Genomic DNA, 17,847 nt, shown 5'->3' with positions numbered 1-17,847 from the left:
CATCACTGTTATTTTTTTTCCCAGTAAGAAGTCTGACAACACCAATTAGCAAAAGCCACTAGCTTTCGGAACAGGCTGTTCCGACGGCTAGTGGTTTTTGCTACCAAATAAACCTGTTGGACTTTAACCTGGTGTTGTTAGACTTCTTACTGTGTTTACCCCAGTCCATCGCCGGCATCTCCATGTCATTTTTTTCCCCTGCAGTTCAATTTATTTAACTGATTCAGCGATCTTTGGAGATGCAATTCCCCTGTATAGATTCTGTACCCCCCCCCCCCCCCGCCTTCCACCCACCCCCCACAGCTAACAACATTGTTCTATTTCACAAATTGCTCTAAAACGATGTCTTTAGAATAGCATCTTATACCAACACATCACTAACAGCATGACCTACTAAGCATGTTGCAGCCCCACTTGACACAGTGGATGGCAGCTTTCCACATGTAGGGTTTACGAGGCAGTACAGTGGCACAGTGGTTAGCACTGCTGCCTCACAGCGTCAGGGACCTGGGTTCATTTACGGCCTCGGGTGACTGTGTGGAGTTTGCACGTTCTCCCTGTGTCTGCGTGGGTTTCCTCCGGGTGCTCCGGTTTCCTCCTACAGTCCAAAGATGTGTGGGCTAGGTTGATTGGCCATGCTAAACTGACCCTAGTGTCAGGGGATTAGCAGAGTAAATATGTGGAGTTATGGGAATAGGACCTGGGTGAGATTGTTGATGGTGCAGACTCGGTGGGCTGAATGACCTCCTTCTGCACTGTAGGGATTCTATGATTCTTTGATTAACAGCAATTAAGTTACTGTGAAAATCCCTTAGTCGCCACACTCCGGTGCCTGTTCGGGTACACTGAGGGAGAATTTAGCATGGCCAATGCACCCAACCAGCACAACTTTCAGACTGGGAGGAAACCAGAGCACCTGGAGGAAACTCACGCAGACACGGGGAGAACGTACAGACTCCGCAAGCCGGGAATCGAACCTGAGTCACTGGCACCGTGAGGTAGCAGTGCTAACAACTGTGCCCTGAACAGTAACTTCATTGCAGTGTAAGCCTACTTGAGACACGAATAAATAAACTTTTATAAAGCTTGTTGCTAATTCTAAAGGCACCAGTTTGCTGAGTTAGTGTCGCCAGCAGGGACAGTTCACAAAGGGATTGAGTATAATCAGGCTGGTGTTGCCACGGTCCAGAGGTATTAGAGGACTGGATATTCAGAATCATAGAATGGTTACAGTTCAGAAGGAGGCCATGCAGACCATCAAGTCCATTTGCAGATGATGCTAAAATAGGTGGGAAAGCAGGCAGTGAAGAGGAGATAAAGATTTTACAGATGGATATAGATAGGCTAGGATAATGGGCCAATATTTGGCAGATGGAGTTTAGTGTGAGGTTATTCATTTTGACCAAAAAAATAGAAAGGTAAATTATTATCTAATTGGAAAGCAGATTCAAATATGTCCAGGCAGGGAGATCTGGATGTCTATGTTCATGGATCACAGAAAGTCGGTACACAGATGTAGCACGTAATAAAAAAGGCAAATGGGATGTTAGCATTTATTGCAAAGGGACTGGAGTATAAAAGTAGAGACGTGTTGTTGCAATTGTATAGGGTGTTGGTGAGACCACATCTGGAGTATTGTGTCCAGTTTTGGCATCCTTATTTGAGGAAGGATCTGGTGGCATTGGAGGCAGTTCAGAGGAGGTTCACCAGATTGATTCCGGGGATGAAAGGGTTGACGTATGAGAGGAGATTAAACAGTTTGGGCATGTACTCACTGGAGTTTAGCAGGATGAAAGGGGTTCTGATCAAGGTATATAAAATTTTAAAAGGGATTGATAGAGTAAATGTAAACCAAATGTTTCCTCTTATGGGACAATCTCGAACAAGAGGTCACAGGTATAGGTTGAGAGGCAGTAGATTTAAAACTGAGATGTGGAGGAACTACTTCTCACAGAGAGTGGTGAATTTGTGGAACTCGCTGCCCCATAGCGGTGGAGTCTGAATCATTGAATGGTTTCAAGAAGGACTTAGGTATATTTCTGATAGGAAATGGATTAATGGGATATGGGGAACAGTTGGGAAGGTGGAATTGAGACCAGAGAGAGAGATCAGCCATGATCTGATTGAATGGTGGAGCAGGCTGGAAAGGCTGCTCCTAATTCCTATTTTCCTACATCCTATGCTCTGATACTCTGCAAGAGTAATTTAGCAAGTCCCATTCCCCTTCCCTTTCCCTGTAGCCCAGCAATGTTTAATCATCTTGCACACTGATCAAATCACAACCCACCCTCATATCCTCAACACCCACCCACCCCCAATATCCTCACCTCCCCAATATCCTCACCTCCCCTTCCCAATATCCTCAACGCGCCAATATGCTCAACTCCCCCAACATCATCAACTCCCCAATATCCTCAACTCCCCCCAATATCCTCAACTCCCCCCAATATCCTCAATCCCCCCTACCCCCAAAGTCCTCACCTCCCCAAAATCCTCACCTCCCCTTCCCCAAGATTCTCAACTCCCCCAACATCCTCAACCCTCCACCCCCAATATCCTCAACTCCCCAATATCCTCAACTCAACTCCCCCCAATATCCTCAACTCCCCCCAATATCCTCAGCTCCCCCCAATATCCTCAACTCCCCATCCTCAATATCCTCAACTCCCCCAAGATCCTCAACTCCTCCACCCTCAATATCCTCAACTCCTCCAATATCCTCAACTGCCCCAATATCCTTAACTCCCCCAAGATCCTCAACTCCTCCACCCTCAATATCCTCAACTCCTCCAATATCCTCAACTCCCCCAAGATCCTCAACTCCTCCGCCGTCAATATCCTCAACTCCTCCACTATTCTCAACTCCCCCAATATCCTCAACTCCCCCAATATCCGTCAACTCCCCCAATATCCTCAACTGCCCCGCTCCAATATCCATCAACTCCTCTCCACCCAGACCAAATGTAGAAGTTATCGAAATGCAATGGTGGTGATCAGTTTTGGTTTCACAATGTATCAGATAGAACCAATTTGCACTGATAAAACATGCTGAGAAGCTTGGTGTATTTTACAGGGAAGTTAGATAAAGGGAGCAAACGGCAGGTTCCTCTGATAAGGCTAGGTTAAGTAAACTTGTCAGATAAACCGAGATGAAGTAAGGATGTCAGAGACTAACTGTGGAGCATAAATAGCAGCTTAGAAGTCAAAATGTCTGCTTCTTTACTGTAAATTCTATGTAGTTCCCAAAAGGGCCACCCAGGTCAGTTTCCAGATAGTAAGATACTGTTTACATCTTCCTAATGTGTCTGGACTGCTCACAATCCCCCAGTGTGGGCACACTGATCCACAGCCTCCCAAAACGAGTGCCCAGAGATGAGGCCCCCACCCGCCACCACTGGCGTGAATTCAGAAAACCAAAGTCAGTCTCTAATCTCACCCATCAGACGGAAGGCTTACTCATTCTCATGTGGAAATGTTGATCGGAAACACAAGAAAGTCACAAGATAGTGGGTGCTTGCCTCGGTGACTGTATAACTGCTGCTCGGGTGTGCAAAGCCACTCGAAGTGAAACTGGCTATTGTGCAAATGATAGGGATCATTCAGCATCACCACGGCCTTAAATGTGTGCCTCATACAGTCGCTAAAAAAGTGTCCTTACATTTCCTGCTTGAGTATTTTGAGGATGAGAATGTTTGCTGTCACTGTGATCATTACTGAGATAAAACTCAATACGGTGAGGAAAAAAGTTAAAAGTTAAAGTTTATTTATTGGTCACAAGTAAGGCTTACATTAACACTGCAATGAAGTTACTGTGAAATTCCTCTAGTCGCCACATTCCGGCACCTGTTTGAGTCAATGCGCCTAACGTGCTGGTGGGAGGAAACCGGAGCACCCGGAGGAAACCCACGCAGACATGTGGAGAACGTGCAAACTCCACACAGACAGTGACCCAAGCCGGGAATCAAACCCTGAAGTAACAGACAGAAGCAGAATTAAAAATACCTATATGCAACAAAGCAGCAATGAAACTACACAACATCACAGCATTCTACGCAGGGTAAAAAAGTACCTGGATGAGCACTTGGCACACCATAACATTCAAGGCTATGGGCCAAGTGCTGGCAAATGGGATTAGGTGGACAGGTCAGGGCGTTTCATGCGTCGATGCAGACTCAATGGCCTGAAGTGCCTCTTCTGCACTGTAGTAATCTGGGATTCTGTGATTCTGTAATGAAAGAGTTATAAAATTGCTTTTCCATTGTTCCATCCACACTATCTGTCCTTCCCTCTCTTTATTTATTGATAATGTTTATCTTGGGCAATAAAATAAAGCATTCCTTTCTTTTTGCATTTTGTTGCACATTAACTGAAAGTTAAAGTTTATTTATTAGTGCCAAAGTCAGCTTACATTAACACTGCAATGTAGTTACTGTGAAAATCCCCTAGTCACCACACTCCGGCACCTGTTCGGGTACACTGAGGGAGAATTTAGCATGGCCAATGCACCTACCCAGCATGTCTTCCAGACTGTGGGAGGAAACCAGAGAACCCAGAGGAAACCCACACAGACACAGGGAGAATGTGCAGACTCCACGCAGACATGCTGGGAATCAAACCCACTCCCTGGTGCTGTGAGGCAACAGTACTAACCACTGTGCCACCATGAGAGATAGGGGAATCTTAATCTTGTCTCTACATACACACAACATAGTGTTTCAAAACACATGTGGCAGAGTATGAAATGGTCCATGCCTTGCTGGGAACAGGATACACATTTGACCAAGCACTCACTATTATAATGTGCCACGGAGGCAGAGGCTGAAAAGACTATAAGCACCCAAAAATACCTGTTGGACATATTAGGTTTTGTAATTTTCTGAATAAGCCCCAATCAGTGGCACGGTGGCATTGTGGTTAGCACTGCTGCCTCACAGTGCCAGGGACCCGAGTTTGTTTCCAGCTTGGGTCACTGTGTGGAGTCTGCACGTTCTCTCCATGTCTGCGTGGGTTTCCTCTGGGTGCTCTGATTTCCTCCCACAGTCCAAAAGACGTGCTGGTTAGGTGCATTGGCCATGCTAAATTCTCCCTCAGGGCACCTGAACAGGCGCCGGAGTGAAGCGACTAGGGGATTTTCACAGTAACTTCATTGCAGTGTTAATGTAAGCTTACTTGTGACACTAATAAATAAATTTTAGAACTTTAACAAATATAACATGCAGCCTATTTTTCATGAATTAAATGTCAAAATGGCCTTACCATGATGTATAATACCCACCTGGAATTTCACTACACTGTGATCAATTCCTGTGAGCATGACAGGCCGGTTGAAAAGCTGGGACAAACTGAGGGTTCTGTTGAGAGTGCCACACTCCCAGAGAATTCCTGCACTGCCTGTCTCTTACATGTTTTATTATATAACATTCTGTGGTAATACTGTGCCTTTAAGCAATATGTTTACATCATGTTTACCATGTGGGGGATATGTTTAAAATTCAGCTCAATTTTACATGGTGCCGATTTGTCTGGGTACCAGGCAGCTCTCATGCTAGGAATTCAGGCTAATGATTCATTTTAGCTAGTGATGTGTTTGTTTTAATCTGAGTTAATGCATTTTGTTTATTTGTTTTTTTCCGCTGGGGTTTCAGATTAGGGTTTTGATTAGGTTGATTGACAGAGTTATGTGCTTCAGGGGAGGAGCTAAGTTTACAGGGAAAAGTAGGCAGTTACCGCCAGGTTCTGAAAGAATCAAGAGGTGTCTCTCTCTCTCTGGAGGCTGCTATTTGGAACTTGCTGGGAGAAATATGTCTTGCTCCCTGTCTCTCTCTCCAGCAGTGTTCTGGAGACTCAAGAACTTGCAGCCCAAGCCCAGGCACGTAAGCTTGTGTTTCTTGCTAACTGATTTTGAAGACGAGTTTGAGGCTATAAGAGGAATATTGCTTTAATTGGAACTAATAGAGATAGGTTAGCAGTTAAGATTTGTATCTTGTCATGTTTAAGTATTTCAATTGATAAGTTCATTTATTATAGTTAAACTGTATTGTTAAATAAAGTTTGTTTTGATAAAAGCTTCCGAGTGGGTTGATAGAATCACATCTTATCGTCACACTAATGTCAAAATAAAAAAACTAGTCAGGCTTCATAACATACTTTGGGGTTTCTGTTCTGACACCTCAACAATACTAACGCCTAGATAGAGTATCAAAGTTGTCGTCTCAAAAACAAAGGTTTTGGATTGCATCCTGCTGCTTATGCTGCTGGTTCTATCCTTTAGTGGATTAAAGCCTTGCAACTTCCCCAAAATGATCACCAAGTCAATCTCGAAAGCAAGGCCACAGGACACACTGTATTAACCCTCTTAGGGTCATAGGCCAAAATTTTACGGGCCCACCCACCATGGGAATTGGAGCAGGTGAGGAGAACATAAGAACTAGGAGCAGGAGTAGGCCATCTGGCCCCTCGAGCCTGCTCTGCCATTCAATAAGATCATGGCTGATCTTTTTGTGGACTCAGCTCCACTTTCCTGCCCACTCACCATAACCCTTAATTCCTTTACTGTTCAAAAATTTATTTATCCTTGCCTTAAAAACATTTAATGAGGTAGCCTCAACTGCTTCACTGGGCAGGGAATTCCACAGATTCACAACCCACTGAGTTGCAAGGAGCGGAGAATGAGAAGGTCCTTTGACCCCAGGAGGGATTTTAAGGTTCCGGGACGAGCGAGGCTGTAAAATCCTCTCCATTGAGTCGTAAAGGTCTACAATTTTCTTTTGTAACTGGGCTGTTTCCTTGAGGGTTTCCATCCTTTTGCTCTTATGTAGTCTCTGGCCACATTCTTAAAGACGTGCTGGTTAGGTGCATTGACCCGAACAGGCGTCGGAGTGTGGCGACGAGAGGAATTTCACAGTAACTTCATTGCAGTGTTAATGAAAGCCTTACTTGTGACGAATAAATAAACTTTACTTTATTTTCCTCTGAGGGTCTAATAAAAGGACCCAAACCTTTCCTCAGGAAAGCTAATCCATCCAATACTGAACCAACTGTATTCCCCATGAGGCCCACTGAGTTGCAAAAAAACCCACTTTGATGTATTACCATGTGTAATAACTCAAGTCGACTCATTGTGGCAGAGAACTATCCAAAGGATTTATTGATAAGAACTATATAAAACAAAGGGTTTGATTTGATTTATTATCATCACATGTATTGGGATACAGTGAAAAGTATTGTTTCTTGAATGCTACACAGACAAAACATACCATTCATAGAGTACATAGGGGAGAAGGAAAGGAGAGGGTGCAGAATGTAGTGTTGCAGTTATAGTTAGGATGTAGGGAAAGCTCAACATAATATGTGATAAGTCCATTCAAAAGTCTGATGGCAACAGGGAAGAAACTGTTCTTGAGTTAGTTGGCATGTGTTCTCAGACTTTTGTATCCTCTTCCTGATGGAAGAAGGTGGAAGAGAGAATGTCCGGGGTGCATGAGGTCCTTAATTATGCTTGCTGCTTTTCCGAGGGAGCGGGAAGTGTAGACAGTGTCAATGAGTGGGTTAAACAGCACAACTATACAAGTCTATTCCTAACAATGCCTGACTCCAATTGAAGCCCTCCAGCCCCGGAATGCTCACCCTTGCTCCTGATTGGCCCACATTCACACATACTCTCTCCATTGGCTCTGGCCCAGTCATGTGGCCTGCAAAGGATCGCCCCCTTAAAGGGGCCATACTATCACATCATGTGTAATACACACCCTAATTTCTAGATCTGTTTTTAGAGTAAAGATTAGCAGCGGGAAAACGCACAGCCTGAGAGTATATCATAATGGAGTATAAGAGGTCTCCTTTAAGGAAGAGCATTCTTGAGGCGTCAGAATAACGCAGCAGGCTGAAGGGCAAGAGCTGGAAACTCCAGGGCTTGAGTTGTTCCCTCACATCAGTGAACCATTTGGAAGACTATATCATCCACTGGAATGAAGGTTCTTATGAATAAAAACATGCGGGCACGAATCACAGCAGAGTTAATGTCGCTGGACTGACAACCCTTAGTTCTTTGAAGAGATAACAAATAGGTTAGACCAAGGAGAGCCAATGGATGTTATCTATCTTGACTTCCAAAAGGCCTTTGACAAGGTGCCTCACGGGAGACTGCTGAGTAAAATAAGGGCCCATGGTATTCGAGGCAAGGTACTAACATGGATTGACGATTGGCTGTCAGACAGAAGGCAGAGAGTTGGGATAAAAGGTTCTTTCTCAGAATGGCAACCGGTGACAAGTGGTGTCCCGCAGGGTTCAGTGTTGGGGCCACAGCTGTTCTCTTTATATATTAACGATCTAGATGACGGGACTGGGAGCATTCTGGCCAAGTTTGCCGATGATACAAAGATAGGTGGAGGGGCAGGTAGTATTGAGGAGGTGGGGAGGCTGCAGAAAGATTTAGACAGTTTAGGAGAGTGGTCCAAGAAGTGGCTGATGAAATTCAACGTGGGCAAGTGCGAGGTCGTACACTTTGGAAAAAAGAATAGAGGCATGGACTATTTTCTAAACGGTGACAAAATTCATAATGCTAAAGTGCAAAGGGACTTGGGAGTCCTAGTCCAGGATTCTCTAAAGGTAAACTTGCAGGTTGAGTCCGTAATTAAGAAAGCAAATGTAATGTTGTCATTTATCTCAAGAGGCTTGGAATACAAAAGCAGGGATGTACTTCTGAGGCTTTATAAAGCACTGGTTAGGCCCCATTTGGAGTACTGTGAGCAATTTTGGGCCCCACACCTCAGGAAGGACATACTGGCACTGGAGCGGGTCCAGCGGAGATTCACACGGATGATCCCAGGAATGGTAGGCCTGACATACGATGAACGTCTGAGGATCGTGGGATTATATTCATTGGAGTTTAGGAGGTTGAGGGGAGATCTGATAGAAACTTACAAGATAATGAACGGCTTAGATAGGATGGACGTAGGGAAGTTGTTTCCATTAACAGGGGAGACTAGGACGCGGGGGCACAGCCTTAGAATAAAAGGGAGTCACTTTAGAACAGAGATGAGGAGAAATTTCTTCAGCCAGAGAGTGGTGGGTCTGTGGAATTCATTGCCACAGAGGGCTGTGGAGGCCGAGACGTTGAGCGTCTTCAAGACAGAAATTGATAAATTCTTGGTTTCTCGAGGAATTAAGGGCTATGGGGAGAGAGCGGGTAAATGGAGTTGAAATCAACCATGATTGAATGGTGGAGTGGACTCGATGGGCCGAATGGCCTTACTTCCGCTCCTATGTCTTATGGTCTTATGGTCTTATGGATGGTAACCACTAGGAAATCAACCAACAAAGGTTTTGCATTTATATAGCGTCTTTCATAATCTCAGGACAACCCAAACTATTTTACAGCCAATTAACTATGTTTGAAGCACAGCCAGTGTTGTAGGAAATGTGGCAGCCACTTTACACATAAAACCCCACACACAACAGTGTGAAAATGACCAGATAATCTGTTTTCTCTCATTGATGGACACATTCTGGCCAGAACACTAGCTCTTTTTTAAATAGCACCATGGTATCTTTTACGTCCACCTGAGAGGGCAGATGGAGCCTCGATTTAACCTCATATAACCACGGTATCTTTGACTCTGCAATATTGCACTATATAACATACTAAGAGTCGGTGCAGACTTGATGGGCCAAATGGCCTCCTTCTGCATTGTAGGGATTCTGCAGATATTCTCAGTGCTGCCCTGTCAATGGCATCATACCATTCAGGGCTATGGGCCAAGTACTGGCAGATAGAATTAGGTAGGAGTTCAGGTGTTTCTAATGTGTTGCTATGGATTCGATGGGCTGAAGGGCCTCTTCCGCACTGTATGATTCTATGATTCTATGAATTTTGCGCTCTGCTCTCTGCACCTTGAATTCACAACCTTCTGACATACAGGCAAGCGTGCTATCAACTGGATCACGGCTGACACTCATCCCTCGACATTTCCAGCGCTGAAATTTAATATTTAAATATGAGCAGCGGAAACCCAGCTGCTGTGGTAATCTGAAGTATTTCCTTCTGGTGGTGGGCCCATGGCACCCAGCCACTGGATGTGATCAGACAGCTGGCTTTTCCTTCGACTGTGAGACTGGTACCTCACGCCGGGTCTGTCCAACAACTGCGACATTAATACTAACACAGGCAGAGGGCTTAGATCAGCCACCATTAAATTGACTAGTGGAGTAGGATCAAGGGGCCATATGATCTAATCCTCTCCTATTTATTATGTTCCTTTCTCTCAACGAAGACCACACACAGAAAAAGTAAATTATTGGATCATTGTCACCTTGCTGTTTGTAGGAGCTTACTGTATGCAAATTGGCTGCAATGTTTCTTACTGTACAACAATGAATGCATGTCAAAGGCGGGATAAGAATTGATCTGTTTTTGATTGTATACATTAGATTCATCGGAGAGGTTCTGTCGCTCCATGACAGAGCTACTTAACCCTTTGGTGATGCATTAGAGTCATAGAGACAGAAACAGGCCCTTCAGCCCAACTCGTCCATGTCGACCAGGTTTCCTAAACTGAACTAGTCCCATTTGCCTGCGTTTGGCCCATATCCTTCTAAACGTTTTAAAACCTATCACTACAATCATAGCATCAAAAACCACTAATATTTCAAAGAGAATTCAATACAATAGGAATGGTAAATGCTGCAAAAGCTCGAGATGGTCAAAGGAAGAGACATATAACACCACAGTTTGAAGCCTCGTGAAAGATTGAGTTAGGCAAGGCTAAGTTAGGCCGCAGCACGAATAGACAACACTGATTCTCGGGATGGGCAGCACAATGTCACAGTGGTTAACAGTGGTCTCACAGGCCAGGGACCCGGGTTTGATTCCCGGCTTGCGTCACTGTCTGTGCGGAGTCTGCACACTCTCCCCATGTCTGCGTAGATTTCCTCCGGGCGCTCCCACAATCCAAAGACATGCTGGTTAGGTGCATTGTCCGTGCTAAATTCTCCCTCAGTGTACCCGAACAGGCGCCAGAGTGTGGCGACTAGGGGATTTTCACAGTAACTTCATTGCAGTGTTAATGTAAACCTACGTGTGACTAATAAATAAACTTTTAACTTGAGGCTGTGCATGCTTTAGGCCAGGCCAGCCGACTGTCCTAACTGGATTGAGTTCAGTCCCTGCAGACTTGGAACCTCGCAACAGATTGTTTCCTGCACGGTTATTTCTAACATTCACCTGGTGCAATCATTTTCCCATAAAACTTAAAATGGTTTTCTGGTGAATTTAGAAGGTGCCCAGAAAGGCCAAAAGGTCAGTGAAACCCTTTTTCGAACCTTTCCCAGTGCCAAGCCCGCGTTAAGTGGGACATCTCATAGAGTCATACCTTTTACTTTTAGCATTCAAACTGAAGAGGGAGATTTGTAACCAGTTCATAAGATTTTTAGACATTAAGGCACTGACAGGACCACCAGTAAAGAATTAAATGATTCTTAAAACACGTTAATAAGCTAACAAGAGAATAGTTTACATATGTGAATGCAGTAAAAGAATCAAACAAATAATTATGATTTTAAAACATATCTGCTGATATTTTAAATGTACTTTAAGTATTGTATGAATCATTGTTCACTTCAGCCAAAAGCAGGTTGCCACAAAGTGTGATGGTAAAGGCGAAAAGTTCAGAACCAAAGGCCTGGGAACCCAGTAGTTAGCAAAATTCATATCAAAAAGTTTTCTTATATGGGAACACATATTGCAACAGTATGAATAGGTTTAGTCACTGCCTAGACATAGGATAGATATGTACCCAGATGTGGGATCACATGTCTATCCAGTTTGGCAATGATCCGGTGGGAACATTCACTTTGACCTTTACAGTAGTGTCTAATGTAACCTGGCAACAGAGAAGTAACTTTAGCCAAAAAGAGAGTTAGCGTCCGGATTTAATGGACAAATTAAATACCATTATGCTGGATGGTACAATGCAATTAGCTGAGGTACTTGACAGGGAATTATATTGATGTGTGTATACTAAATGTAATTGATTTTAAGCTAATGTAAGGTGAGAATGATTGATAAGAAAATACAATAATTGATCTGTTCTTTGACTGTATACGTTAAATTCATCAGAGAAGTTCTGTCGTTCTATTTCAGAGCTACTTAGTGATTCTCTTGTTTTTCTTTAAATAAATGTTATGGCTGGAACTCTACCACTTCGCCTGCCACGGAATCGGCACGGGCGAAGATCCCATAACGGAAATCTCCGTTGACCTTGGGCGGGAATTTCCAGTCTCGCCCGAGCGAGGCCATAAAATCCAACCCTACATCTTTATACAGAGATAGCTGCCTTGTGAGTTTTGTATTGTCTAGAGTTAAGACAGTACTGGTCATCTCGAATTACCCCACAACAAAAACCCAAACAGATTTGGGATATTGTAGTAAAGAGTTCATCGTCATTAAGCAATGGTGAGTTATTGACTCTGATTTCAATGGAAGACATTGACTCCACACAACATCATGTTGGTAAGAGTCATTGCATTCAGAGAAAGAATTGCATTAACACGATTAACCTCATGACCTCAGGATGTCCCGCAGAGCTTTCCAGCCAATAGATTTACAAGGATGTTACCAGGACTGGAAGGTTTGAGTTATAGAGAGGCTGATAGGCTGGGATTTTTTTCCCTGGAGCATAGGAGGATGAGGGGTGACCTTATCGAGGTTTATAGAATCACGAGGGGCATAAATAAGGTGAATAGCCAAGGTCTTTTTCCCAGGGTATGGGAGTCCAAAACTAGAGGACATAGGTTTAAGGTGAGAGGGGAAAGATTTAAAAGGGATCCAAGGGGCAACGTTTTCACGTAGAGAGGGTGGTGCGTATATGGAATGAACTGCCAGAGGAGGTGGTAGAAGCAGGTACAATTACAACATCTAAAATACATTTGAACTGATACATGGGTGGGAAAGGTTTAGAGGGAAATGGGCCAAATGCAGGCAAATGGGACTAGTTCAGTTTAACTGTATATCTCTATGACTCTAATAAAGTACCTTTGACATGCATTCATTGTTGTTCTGTAAGAAACACTGCAGCCAATTTGTATACGGTAAGCTCCTACAAATGTGATAATGATCCAATAATTTTCTTTTCCTGTATGTGGTCTTCACTGAAAGAAAGGAACATAATAAATAGGAGAGGATTAGACCATATGGTCCCTTGATCCTACTCCATGGTGGCACAGTGGTTAGCTCTGTTGCCTCACAGTGCCAGGGACCCGGGTTCAATTCCTGGCTTGCGGAGTCTGCACGTTCTCCCTGTGTCTGCGTGGGTTTCCTCTGGGTGTTCCGGTTTCCTCCCACAGTCCAAAGGACATGCTGGTTGGGTGCATTGGCCATGCTAAATTCTCCCTCAGTGTATGCTGGTTGGGTGCATTGGCCATGCTAAATTCTCCCTCAGCGTACCCGAACAGGCACCGGAGTGTGGCGTCAAGGGGATTTTCACAGTAACATCATTGCAGTGTGAATGTAAGCCTACTTGTAACTAATAAATAAACTTAAGTTATTCAATTCAATCATAGCTAATCTTCTGTTTGGACTCCACCTTCTCACCCTGCTCCTCACACCTCTTGGTTCTCTGAGAGTCCAAAAATGCATCTATCTCTGCCCTGAATGATGGAGGATCCATAACCCTCTGGGACAGAGAATTCCAAAGACACAAAAGCCTTAAGTAAAGATATTTCTCCTTATCTCAGTCATAAATGGTAGCCCTTTATACTGAAGCTGTGCTTTCATATTCGAGATTTCCCAAACAGGGAAATCAACCCCTCAGTGTCAATGTCGTGAAGGTACATAAATATTGGCTAGGAGACCAGAGAAAGCTTGCCTGTTCTTCAACAAAGTAATATCATAGGATCTTTTACATCCAGCTGCGGGGTCAGACAGGAGCTAGGGTTTAACATGTCATCTAAGATCCCACACCTTCAGCGCCGCAGCACTCCCTCAGTACTGCACTCTGGCATCAGTCTTGATTTTTGTGTTCAACACCTGGAGTGGGATTGCAATCCACAACCTAGTGACTCAATGAGACAGCTACCACTTGAGCCATAGTTGACACAGCTGAGAGATTAGGGAAAGAAATTGAGAACAACAAAAAAATAAGGAAACACACACCCTTTTTAACACGAATTAGCACAGGTAGGAATGTATTTATTAAGTGAATTAACACAACTGTGCAATTTCAGATCTGTACACCTTACATGAAAAATTGAAAAAAATATAGTTTTCGGTAAGTAGTGTAAATTTTGTTTTCCTGATTGCAAATCCTGAAGCATTTCATAAGATCTCCTTTCTGTTGGTGATGAATCTGCTTGTGGGAATATTCTAGCCTGCGTATGAATATGATGGAATCCCCTTCACACCCAATCCAGTAACCTGGAAAATAAAATAAAATGGTATTCATTCTTATGAAAACTTCTAATTTATTACCTCAGGGCGTGAGTATCTGTCATCGAATAGAGTCAACCCTCAGATTGCTGGGGAGTTGGTTTAGCTCAGTTGGCTGGATGGCTGGTTTGCGATGCTAAATGATGCCAACAGCGTGGGTTCAATTCCCAGGATCTTCAGTCCATTTGCTATTTTGTAATCCCTGCTGGCACGCTCATCTGTGTGGATGGCAGTGGGAAAAAATGGACCAAAATTGGCTCGGGGATCTGCACAGATAAATGCTTCAGTCTTCATCTCTGGCCACTTGAGTGAGTTGGGGGCACCCTGCCATTATCTTTGAGGCCTTACTTGAGAAAGGATATACTGGCACTGGAGGGGGTGCAGAGGAGATTCACTAGGTTGATTCCGGAGTTGAGAGGGTTGGCTTATGAGGAGAGACTGAATAGACTGGGGCTATACTCATTGGAATTCAGAAGAATGAGGGGAGATCTTTTGAAACATATAAGATAGAAGCAGGGAAGTTGTTTCCACTGGCAGGTGAAACTAGAACTAGGGTGCATGACCTCAAAATAAGGGGAAGCAGATTTAGGACTGAGTTGAGGAGGAACTTCTTCACACAAGTGGAATTCCCTGCTCAGTGAAGCAGTTGAGGCTACCTCATTGAATGTTTTTAAGGCAAGGATAGATAAATTTTTGAACAGTAAAGGAATTAAGGGTTATGGTGAGCGGGCGGGTAAGTGGAGCCGAGTTCACAAAAAGATCAGCCATGATCTTATTGAATGGCGGAGCAGGCTCGAGGGGCCAGATGGCCTTTTCCTGCCCCTAGTTCTTATGTTCTTATGAGAGAAGCCAAATGGCCAGATGTACCTTTAAATGTTTGGCTATCGTTTACTGTACTCAGCATACGGTAAGGCAATTCCACATACCTTAAAAATCCCACCAGCCTGTGGCTCTCTCTGAAGTGATGCTTCATCCATTCTTTTGGTAGCTGTTGTTACATAAAGATCGGAATAATCCTTTCCACCAAAGCAGCATGACGTGGTTTTACTAACAGGCAGTTTCACTGTCTGCATCCTTTTACCTAAAAGAGATATTCCTCCTTGGTCACTTGTACAATTACATGTAGTGAGCTAAGTGGGGCGGCACGGTGGCACAATGGTCAGCACTGCTGCCTCACAGAGTCAGGGACCCGGGTTCAATTCCCAGCTTGGGGTCACTGTCTGTGCGGAATCTGCACGTTCTTCCCGTGTCTCCATGGGTTTCCGCTAGGTGGGTTTCCTCCCACAGTCCGAAAGACGTGCTGGTTAGGTGCATTGGCCATGCTAAATTCTCCCTCAGTGTACCCGAACAGGTGCCAGAGTGTGGCGACCTGGGGATTTTCACAGTAACTTCATTACAGTGTTAATGTAAGTCTACTTGTGACTAAGAAAGTAATTTTTTATGTCTGCATTGGCTGATTTTCAAAACACTTCACTACAAAACATCTCACAGCGGGGAATGTGTAAATAGTTTGTTTACCTGTCTCTGGGTCGATACGAATGACTCTTCCGCCGTTACAGCAGGCGACCCAGAGCTTTCCTTCACTATCGATGCACTGTCCATCAGGAATCGCTTCTTCTTTTTCGAGTTTGTACACAACCCTTCGATTTGCTGTCAAAATAAACCAGTGTAGAGTTTACCTACGACAACTCACTCCCATTTCCTACATAGGATCATGGAATCCCTACAGTGCAGATGGAGGCCATTTGGCCCTTCAAGTCTGCACCGACTCTCTGACAGAGCATCTTACCCAAACCCTATGCCCGTGACCCCAAGTATTTACCCTGCTAATCCCCCTGACACCAAGGGGTAATTTAGCATGACCAATCCACCTAACCTGCACATTTTAGGCTGTGGGAGGAAACCAGGGCATCCAGAGAAAACCCCACGCAGTCACAGGGAGAACGTGCAAACTCCACACAGACAGTGACCCGAGGCCGGAATTGAACCTGGGTCCCTGGCGCTGTGAGGCAGCAGTGCTAATCACTGTACCACCATGCCACCCATAGAATCCTAGAATCCCGACACTGCAGAAGGAGGCCATTCAGCCCATCGACCGTGCACCGACTCGACAGGGCATCTTTCCCAACACTGGTTAACACTGCTGCCTGCAGCTCCAGGAATCTGAATTCGATTCCCGACTTGGATCACTATCTGTGTGGAGTTCGCATGTTCTCCTGCGTGGATTTCCTCCGGGTGCTCCGGTTTATCTCCCACTCCAAAAATGTGCGGGTTAGGTTGATTATACATGCTAAATTAGCCCTGAGTGTTCTGGGATGTGATAGATTAGATGGATTAGGAGGGTAACTAAGCGGAGATAGGGCCTGGGTGGGATTGTTGTCAATGCAGGCTCAATGGGCCAAATGGCCTCCATCTGCACTGTAGGGTTTCTACGATTTCTAATCCCCCTGACCTACATATCTTGGGAAACTAAGGGGGAATTATGCATGGATCTGCACTTTGCCTCAAGCGGTGAAATCTCTCAAATTGAGACTTTGTATTGCGCTGTGTGACATTGGAGATTGACTAGGGGGAGCCCACCACCCACCTCAGGCCAACTAAGGCCAGGTCAGAAATGCACCAGCCACATCGGTAAACAGATATAAAGAATTGAGCATGTTGATTGCATTACTTACACATCTTTCCTGTCTGCAGGTCATAGTCAAATGCATCCACAGTGAAAGACAAGCTGTCGATGTAATAGAAGATTTTGTGGTCGAGTGACCAGTCCAGGCCATTGGAAACATCCACCTGATCGAAGTGTTTGATGACAGAGTGATCGGTCTGCAAGGCATAAAGAGAGCACTGGTGCCTTTCAAATTCACCAGAAGGAGTCTCCAATCCCATGGTGCCTAAAACAAAGGGTCTCGTTAACAAGGAACATGGAATAACACAAAGATTGCTGCACCTCGCCAAGTCTCAAGTTAAATTTTTTTTGTTAGTGTCACAAGTAGGCTTACATTGACACTGCAATGAAGTTACTGTGAAAATCCCCGAGTCGCCACACCCTGGCGCCTGTTCGGGTACGCCGAGGGAGAATTTAGCATGGCCAATGCACCTAACCTGCACATCTTTCAAACCGTGGGAGGAAACCGGAGGACCCGGAGGAAACCCACGCAGACACAGGGTGAACGTCCAGACTCAGCACAGACAGTGACCCAAGCTGGGAACCGAACCCGGGTCTCTGGCGCTATGAGGCAGCACTGCTAACCACTGGGCCACCATCTTTTCGTGCACTGCAATACAAACCACTGATGCCCCACTCCTGCAACCTGGGAATCGGACCCGCTCCCTGGTGCTAAGCAGTGTTCAAGGTGAGCACATGAGGGAGTACTGTTTTTTGAATGACGCCTTAAGCCATAGACCCACCTGTTCTCTCAGGTGGA

The 17,847-nt window shown here is 44.7% G+C and overlaps 1 protein-coding gene across 2 annotated transcripts in view; it reads right to left on the bottom strand.

The window, feature by feature from the left end:
• Nucleotides 1–4,135: 4,135 nt before the first annotated feature.
• Nucleotides 4,136–17,847, bottom strand: part of LOC144499867 (regucalcin-like) — a 35,018-nt gene continuing 21,306 nt past the window's right edge. The window contains exons 4-8 of one of the 2 annotated variants that reach the window (XR_013498902.1): nt 17,098–17,313; nt 15,941–16,072; nt 15,349–15,503; nt 14,236–14,410; nt 4,136–4,225 (exon numbers count right to left, since the gene is read on the bottom strand). Coding sequence is in view for 1 of the 2 variants with exons in the window: in XM_078222464.1 (XP_078078590.1) it covers nt 14,360–14,410; nt 15,349–15,503; nt 15,941–16,072; nt 17,098–17,313 (554 nt within the window). In the remaining variant the exon portion in view is untranslated. Of the gene's footprint in view, nt 4,226–14,156; nt 14,411–15,348; nt 15,504–15,940; nt 16,073–17,097; nt 17,314–17,847 lie in introns of those variants that run through there. The other variant, XM_078222464.1, reaches the window with a different exon arrangement.

This window comes from Mustelus asterias, chromosome 10 (assembly GCF_964213995.1).
Source record: "Mustelus asterias chromosome 10, sMusAst1.hap1.1, whole genome shotgun sequence".
Lineage (NCBI taxonomy): Eukaryota > Metazoa > Chordata > Chondrichthyes > Carcharhiniformes > Triakidae > Mustelus > Mustelus asterias.
This window is presented reverse-complemented; position numbering and strand designations above follow the sequence as displayed.